Source organism: Sapajus apella, unplaced genomic scaffold, assembly GCF_009761245.1.
Source record: "Sapajus apella isolate SASKATOON/1434 unplaced genomic scaffold, GSC_monkey_1.0 scaffold22, whole genome shotgun sequence".
Lineage (NCBI taxonomy): Eukaryota > Metazoa > Chordata > Mammalia > Primates > Cebidae > Sapajus > Sapajus apella.
The window spans coordinates 27,876,698-27,885,854 of record NW_022436962.1 but is presented as its reverse complement, the minus strand read 5'-3'; the positions used below and the strand labels follow the sequence as shown (position 1 = coordinate 27,885,854).

The 9,157-nt window shown below is 42.5% G+C and overlaps 1 protein-coding gene across 1 annotated transcript; it reads right to left on the bottom strand.

Annotated features, from left to right (window-relative positions):
• On the bottom strand, positions 1 to 8,687 carry LOC116559033 (histone H3.3; the record flags this gene model as incomplete). Its single annotated transcript, XM_032289437.1, has 4 exons — positions 8,547 to 8,687; positions 6,877 to 7,027; positions 5,564 to 5,717; positions 1 to 126 (listed from the first exon to the last, which is right to left on the bottom strand). Coding segments are annotated over exons 2-4 (408 nt in total), but the record flags the coding sequence as incomplete, so codon positions are not given.
• Positions 8,688 to 9,157: the final 470 nt, after the last annotated feature.

The following is a 9,157-nucleotide window of genomic DNA, read 5'->3' as shown; positions in this document are numbered from 1 at the left end:
AGCACGCTCTCCACGTATGCGGCGTGCTAGCTGGATGTCTTTTGGCATAATTGTTACACGTTTGGCATGGATAGCACAAAGGTTGGTGTCTTCAAAAAGGCCAACCAGATAGGCCTCACTTGCCTCCTGCAAAAGGAATGAAGAAAAATTAATGGTGTAATCGCCAATAGTTAAGACCCAACTATATGAATTAAAACAAAAAGGTTTTTAAACCCTTTAAAAAAATGGCTCTGCAGGATGTTGACAATTTTATCAAATGCTTACATTTTAAAACCTGTGGGACAAAGCTCAAAGGCAGCTTATGAAAAACCCCAAAGTTTAAGCCAGTAAATCTTTATCAAGTTACACAAGTTAAATTACTTTGTTACTAAGAAACTTCAATTAATGGTAATGTGATTTCTAATAAACTGAAATGTCTCAAATAAAGCCAAGAAATCCAATTTCTTTAACATTCTCATTCTTATAAACAGAATCATGTCTAATCCAAATACCCCATCCTAGCCTAGTCTCCTCACTCTGAATCCCATTCACACAGTAGCTGAACCTCTGCCTTGCCCAGTAGTATAATATACTGAACAACTGGTTTCTATCACATGCTCATCTACCTTCCCTTTTATATCTGTTTTATCATGAGAGTATTTTTGATTCCAGAACATTTCACAAGTTAGTTCCTTATTTATATACTTTGATCTATGCCTCAGAGATGTGCCCCTGTCCTCTACAAAGTCCCTTTTCCTCTATGTACCCCTATTTGTAACAGCATTTGTTGTTCTCTAATAGTATTTATCTCCCTTGTTTTTCCCACGTGACTAGAAGATCCTTTCAAGTTATCTTATTACTACTACCACTCAAGAATGACAGGTCTATGAATCACTCATTGACAGGTAGCTTGTGAAGAGGAAGAAGGGGCATTTCTAGTTAGAATTAACTCATAACTGAAATTGCTAGTATACTTAATGGTTGTCTGGGCCGGGCGCGGTGGCTCACGCCTATAATCCTAGCACTTTGGGAGACCGAGGCAGGTGGATCACCAGGTCAAGAGATCGAGACCATCCTAGTCAACATGGTGAAACCCCGTCTCTACAAAAAAGTTGTCTGAAAAGCTGAGAATCTTTTGGTCTAAGTTAAAACATCTGCTTACTAATTTTTTTTTTTTTTGAGATGGAGTTTTGCTCTGTAGCTCAGGCTAGAGTGCAGTGGTATAATCTCAGTTCACTGCAACCTCCATCTCCCTGGCTCAAGCAATTCTCCTGCCTCAGCCTCCTGAGTAGCTGGGAGTACAGGGGTCCGCTACCACACCCAGCTAATTTTGTATTTTTAGTAAAGACAGGGTTTCACCATGTTGGCCAGGCTGGTCTCGAACTCCTGACTTCAGGTGATCCTTCCACTTCAACCTCCCAAAGTGCTGGAATTACAGGTGTGAACCACCATCCCCGTCCTGCTTACTCATTTTGAAATGGAGAAATTACCATCTTAAAAATTAATAACAAATCCAGGCCGGGCACAGTGACTCATGCCTGTAATCCCAGCACTTTGGGAGGCCGAGGCGGGTGGATCACAAGGTTAGGCGCTCAAGACCAGCCTGACCAACAAGGTGAAACCCCATCTCTATTCAAAAAAACAAACAAAAAATCATGAATCCAACAGTTTTGGATTTGGAGCATGAAATAATAGGTTAGTCGGCCCTCTCTCTTTCTCTATAAGGAAAAATTATTTCTCTGCTCAAGATATATTAAGGGAGAAAATAGTCTTTAAGTTGCTATTTTTATCCTAAGAACACACACACAAATAACAGAGCAATTTAAGCCCCACAATGCTACATAAAACACAAAACAGGATACAGGCCTTTTTGTTTCACAAAAAAGTTTTGACTTTGCAATAAAATTATTGAGATCCCTTTAAAAGCATCATCAAACCAATAATGAACTCAAATGGTTTACACTATTTTATTTTTGAAAAGTACATTTACACCTTCATTTTTTAGCCGTTATCACTACTCTTATAGAAGTTTCTTTCATTCAAATCGAACTATCTTCATGTGTGTTTCTCAGCATTTGTTATTAAGAACTAAGTCTTACTCATCTACACTTTAAGGCCCAGCTCAAGACTATTCCATGAAGGAAAAAAAAAAAAAAAATGAGTACTCTCATTGCCAGTGCAGGCAACCCTGAACTCCTAGTTCCTTGGTGCTCACACTGACTTTGCATTATTAGCCATTTTTTGGTGCTCTTAAGTTACCTGATATTAGAAATCTAATTTTATACTCAAAATACCTTGTCCTCAAGTAGATTTTCAGTATTTGCTAGTTTAAAAAATATGTTTCTATTCTATGCAATTAGTCCATCACATCTTACCTATTCCAAAGGTATTAAAAAGCAAAAGTCCTTAATATTCAGAGATTCGTTCTTAACCTATTTTATAAGTGGATAGAAAGCCTGGAAAACATGGCATATTGTAGCCTCCTTAGGGGCTCACAACACATATCACTTACTACAAGTGAAGTTTCACAGGAAAGAAAAGTTTAATTTTGCTTAACCTGGCACCTCAGGATTATGGAAAGCTGGAATGCTTTTGTGAAATGTGGCACAAGCTACTAGGTGGGCAAACCATCAGGTCCCATGATTCTGAGGCCTAGAGTGGTATCACCTAGAACTATTCAGATGTGGCATGGAGCAGCTGGGGCTCTCATAGCTCTTAGAACCTGGCTGCTAGTTTATAAGGGTTGTGTCTGGTCAGCTCTGAGAAAAGATTCAACTCCTAGAGAGGATCTAACCATAACCCATACATTTCCAATTCTATTACAAGTAACCAGAAGTCCCTTAAAACATTAAGACTATAATGGGAATTAAAGATTGCCACATTAATTTATGACCCAATGAATTGAGTTAACGGCAAAAGAAAAAACAAAACTACAAGAAAATAATAGTTTAGGACATTTTGAGTATATTCAATGTCTGGCTCTTTACCATTTCAAAGCAACACTGTCCATTTAACATAAGGATATTTGAGTTCAAGTTCTCAGACATTAAAGGCAAAGACTAAATTTTAAGTAGACCAATTTTTGATTACTTATGGCAAGCTGAGACTAGCTTCTCTACCATTCTCACTGGACTCCCTCCCATCCTTTAGTTGTAAAGTGTGTAATTCTAAGGCCAAAAAGAAAGTAACCTTTGGATTTCTACTTCAACTGCAATCTATTATCCTAGTCCATTAACAAATTCTCCCTCTGTAAGAGAACTAAAGCATATGCATAAAAAAGCAAACACAAAACACAAAAACCTGTTACGAAGATCACTCTTTCCAATAAAGAGCTAACGCTAAGAGAACTGTGGACAGAAGAGGTGAACATTTTGCTTAAAACCAACACAACCACACTTAATGACAAATATGTAATAGTAACAATTGAAGTTTACACACGAATAATTTTAGAAAGATGAGTCTTTTACCCAGATTGTTTAGTAAACTCAATTTAAAAGGCTATATTACTGACATTTAAGCTAAAAAATGCTGCACTTTTCAAGTACGGTATTGTGTTCTTTAAGCATAGTTCTAACTAGAAAATATTAGCAGCTTTGTACCAGTGCTTGGGAATCTTAGTAACATTTCTGTATTTAGTAATAAATGAAATGAGAACTGAAGATAATTGGCTATTAAAACAGAAAATAAAGTTTTAAGTAACAGAATGCAAGATTTTGTTAGTTGAAATTTCAGCAACTCACTGAGAATTTAATGGATGCCTAATCCTGGAATACACCAATCAAATGAAGTTTAGACTAACCATAGAAACAGCTCGACCAATTACACTTCAGGGTGGAATCCACCTATCAAATCTTTCTCACACATAAAGCAAAAGCCCGGCACAGCAACAGCAGCCTTGAAAATCCTCCAATGGAGTGTACTTAAGATTCTGGATACCCCTCCTCCACCCCTCATCAAGAGATTGATTCAGGTCTGCAATGGTGCCTAGCAATCAGCATTTTTAACGGCCCCAACTGCATGCTTCTGATGTAGGCGGTAGCTTTACTGTATTCTGGGATACTTTCATCTAAAGAATCCAACCACACAATATAAAATAGGTTACTTAAGTGATTGATGTTAATTACACCTATATACCTTTATCAAGTATTCTGTAGTAATTTCAAGTTTTTTTGTTTTTTTTTGTTTTTTTGTTTTTTTTTTTTTCCTTTTATTTTGCCAATACTGAAGCAACAGATGCAAAGTTTTGGTCTTGACATACAGCACAAATATCTCAAATACATAAACATCTCAAGAATAGTATTTCTCTAAATCCTGACATGCTAGAGATTAAGATTAAATTCAACATGCTCCACATTTAAGTGGAAATCCCTATTCCCCTTCAGCAAACCACAAAGCAAATCCCTGCCTCCTTACATGTCCAGTATCACCTTTAGGCACTGTTTCCCCCATCTTGCCAATCCAATCCTATCCTCCACTCACTGCTCCTTTTACATCTTAATGCATAATTCTTTAATACTGGCTATTCCCATGGTAGATACTAAGCTCTCTCTGTATCTGTTTCTTCAGGAACTAAAGAGACATTTCTTTTATTCTAGGCACTGTTGGTTGAAATTGTTACTACAAATATAGACCTCTACTCTCAGTTCTTCTTAATGTCCTACAGCATCGATAAACCAAATCAGAGGCTTTTATTTAAATATTTTTTTTAAGTGCAATGTTTCACAATTTTATTTTTATTATTATTTTTTTTTGAGATGGAGTTTCACTCATCTTACCCAGGCTGGAGTGCAATGGCGCGATCTCGGCTCACCGCAACCTCCGCCTCCTGGGTTCAGGCAATTCTCCTGCCTCAGCCTCCTGAGTAGCTGCGATTACAGGCACGCACCACCATGCCCAGCTCATTTTTTGTATTTTTAGTAGAGACGGGGTTTCACCATGTTGACCAGGATGGTCTCGATCTGGTGACCTCGTGATCCACCCGCCTCGGCCTCCCAAAGTGCTGGGATTACAGGCTTGAGCCACCGCGCCCGGCCTTCAAAATTTTAAATGGTATAATGAAATGTGCACTAAGCCTTGGAGTCAGATGTTCAAATTATGGTTTTGCCATTTTCTATGGGCATGACCTTGAGCAGTTTAACCTTTCTGAAGTCTCAACAGTGAAGTCACAATGTCAGCTACCTGACAGGCTTGTGATTAAATGATATTAGCGGGTGGGCACAGTGGCTCATGCCTGTAATCCCAGCACTTTGGGAGGCAGAGGCAGGGGGATCACCTGAGGTCGGGAGTTTGAGACCAGCCTGACCAACACGGGAAATCCCCGTCTCTACTAAAAATACAAAATTAGCCAGGCATAGTAGTGCCAGCCTGCAATCCCAGCTACTTGGACGCTGAGGCAGAATCACTTGAACCCTGGAGGTGGAGGTTGTGGTAAACAGAGGAGGGAAAAAAAAAAAAAATATATATATATATATGTGTATATATATATACACATATATATATATAAAAGCATATTCAAAAATTTTCTAGAACTGTTCTTGGTACACAACAGGAATACAAACTGAGTCTTCCCCACCCATGATTTTACCTGCAAAGCACCGATAGCTGCGCTCTGGAAGCGCAGATCTGTTTTAAAGTCCTGAGCAATTTCTCGCACCAGACGCTGGAAGGGAAGTTTGCGAATCAGAAGTTCAGTGGACTTCTGATAACGTCTAATTTCACGGAGTGCCACAGTACCAGGCCTTTAAAAAATTAACAATAAAGAAAGTTACCAAAAACATAAATAGCATAAAATGTGGGCAGCTTTAAAGAAATGCAGTTATTTTTCAAAAAACAAACCACCCAACAATTCTTCAGCTTCAATATCAAATTTCACTGATCAACTTATGATGACATTCCAGTCTAGCAGGAGTAACAATACCTTTAGCAAAAAGCATGAAATTAAAATACATTCTTAACAAGGAGTTTACCAAAGGCCTATTTATTTTCATTTTTTAAAGTGATATAGGTATCAAAACCTTGGAAGGTACTGTCAGGCTACTAATAAAGTTGACTCTTCTCAACTTAGCACCACTCTCCTTCCCACCTGCACCCTCTATTATCTTAACAGCCCTTAAAAATAACCAACACAACCCAATGAACTTCATTTAAAAATATACTTGTGGCATTTAAGTTCTATTTCCCAGAATACCTCTACTCTGACTACAGTTCATTCCTCAAGAATTATTAAATTTAAATACATACGACTGTGTAGTGTTCCTTCCACGTGGAAAAGTTTTTTTTTAAGTAATTGTTAGAAAGAAATTTACCTCTCATTCTGACTGACTTCTTCCACTGTATGAGCTTTTATTTTAGGTTAATGGTAATATCTGCTGAGGCTACCTAAGTCTGAGCAACTTCTGCCCTCTAATGGCAGATGCCCTTAACAACACAGTGGCTCAGGTAGTTCACAATCCAATGAGCTAATATAGAAGGAAATAAGCTAATCAAATAAACGAGGGGGTAGGAATCTTATAAAACACCCCATTTCGATTAAATCACTTTGCCAAAAGCTAGGAAAGATATCCTCAAAAGTGTATTCAAGAAGGCAACACATAACTATTTTTAAAGAATTACTAAGTTAAATAAAATGTCAATATATTCCATTAACATTATCAGTGATGTACTACGTCTCCTTAGGCCTCTAGGTCAGATTATGGCTTAAAAGTTAAACGTTTCCAATAAAACTCAATACTAAAATTTATATATATAAATGATCACACAGTACATGTATTTAAGCAGTATGTGTTCAAATAAAAAAATGTTTCTCTAAAGCAAAAAGTTTTCCTGTTATTCATCTTTTGTTAAATTATATGGATACATAAGAGAGAGACTGTCCCATTTTTTTCGTTTTTTTAATACCTGTAACGATGAGGTTTCTTCACCCCTCCAGTAGAGGGCGCACTCTTGCGAGCGGCTTTTGTAGCCAGTTGCTTCCTGGGTGCTTTACCACCGGTAGATTTGCGGGCAGTCTGCTTTGTACGAGCCATGGTATAGAGACCTCCTTACTTACCTACCAGCATTAAAAAAAAATCAAATCACCATATGAAACTACTAAACACACAAGTTTTCCTGCCACGATCACGATCACTCCCTCCCCCTATCTGGAAATTATGATCAGTATAAAAAATAATGTTCATATTGTTACATAATTTGAAAGGGTGCAGATTACGTCTACCCAAAATGACTTCTTGAAACAAACTAGAGTACTAGAAAATTGTTAGCAATTAATACCAATCCTCTCTCGAAATGCCAATTCTGAGCGACAAACGGCAAAACAAAAAGACCTCTTAACAGCCTTTGATCAATTTCTTTAATTAATTAAAGCAGAAATTAGAAATGTCTGTAAACATTCCATCCACAAACAAGTCAAAAGAACGAAGCCACATACCGCTGGAGGATCGAGTCAAATTACAGCAAAAAAGGTCTTACTCCCCCCTCTGCCCCCCCTTCGTCTGGCTGTTGATGGATTGCTGTAAATATCTGAAAATATTCTTGGTGTTGTACGGTTCAACAAACATATCGTTATGTTGACAAAAAGGCGTCTCGAAAAAACAAGAGAGGAACAACAGCTACCACCAGCGAGCATTCTACAAAGCCCTCGCGTCCAGTCCTCACAGGCTTCTCAGTGGAATAAAAAGTGCCCCGCACCCAGGCTTTAATTAAGGCACGACATCCGCCGACCGGTCCACCCCAAGCACCACATAAACTTTTGGTTTTGCCTCCTCTGGGTCCCTCGGCACAGGGTCCCCTAACCTGCCCGTCTGGCTCCCAGCGCCTCGAGCAGGCACCAACTCGGCTCCCAGACCAGAACAAAATGGAAACAATCGCAAAACGTATCCGATTCCGTTCCAAACAGACAAAACACCAAATCTCTCGAAAATACCCCGATCCCCTGCCACGTGCCGCCCTCCAAAATGCAAAAGTTTTTTTGCATTTCAAATGCATCAAGTTTTCGCTTCTCCAAAAAAGGGGAAAAAATGTCCCTCTTTTAAAAATTCTTGCTTTTTTCAAATGGGGAAGAGAGAAACGGGGGAAAAAATATGGTCGGTGACCAGAGAAGAGAGACAAGATGGTGAAGCTTAGCAACAACTGTGGGGAGGCAGCAAAAAGCGAGTTACCCCAGGGTGCGAAGCGGCGGCGATTTCCACCCCTTTCCCGCCCGAAAACTGGGGGCCGGGGCCCGGGGGCAGTAGTTAAGAGGCCCGCGCGGGTCGTGGTGAAGGTTTGGGGTCCGCGGAAGGGACGGCGGGCGGGATATCACCGAAGAAAGAGGAGCCAGGGGCGCGGGGAGGAGGAGGGAGAGCAGGCTCGGCGCCGCGGCGGTTGCTGCTGTTGGGCTGAGGCGGCGAGAGACTGAGGAGCCGCCGCCGCCAGAGGGAAGAGGGAAACTCGCTCCATTTCTGGGCCAAAAAGTTTGTGGGCTAAGGCGGAGGGGCTACGGGTCCCCTCCCGGCACCACCAGGGCCCGGGTCGGGGCTGACGGCAAGCAGGGCTCGGTTCTGGGGAAGAGGACAGACTGGGAAACTTACCCCCCTTCTCCTTCGGCTGGAGCTCGGCGAGCGAGAGGCGGCGCTGGCGTTGGAGAGCGACGGCGGCGCGGCGGCGGCTGCGAACACAATTGAAAGATGGCTGACACCGAGGCTATCCCCCAACACACGCCGCCCCGCCCCCGCGCCGCGAGCCAGCCAATCACACACAATGGAGGGAAGGCTCGGCCCCGCCCCCGCAACCCTGCTCGCGCCCCGCCCCCGCCCCTCCCCCCGCGCGCCAGTTCGCTGGCGCGCGCTCGCCCCTCCCCCGCACGCCGCCTGCTCCCTCCTCTCGGCCGCCTCGCGCCGTGTGTGTACAAACACAAAAGACACGCTGAGGGGCCGCCAGCTCCCGCCGAAACTACCGCCCGCCCCCGGCCAACCCCCGCCCCCGGCCCTACACTTCCATCCCGCTCCCGGCGCGCAAAGCGTCGAACCCCCGATGCCCGGGTTTGGGGCGCCCGGAGGGAAGCGGGGGGAGGGGACGGCGGGCGGAGGCGCGGCGGGTGAACGCCCGGCCTGCGGGCGACTAGGGCCGCGGCGGGGAGGGGAGGGAGGGGAGGGAGGGGCCGCCACCGCGCGGGCCCCGGCGCGCGCCCCCGTGGAGACCC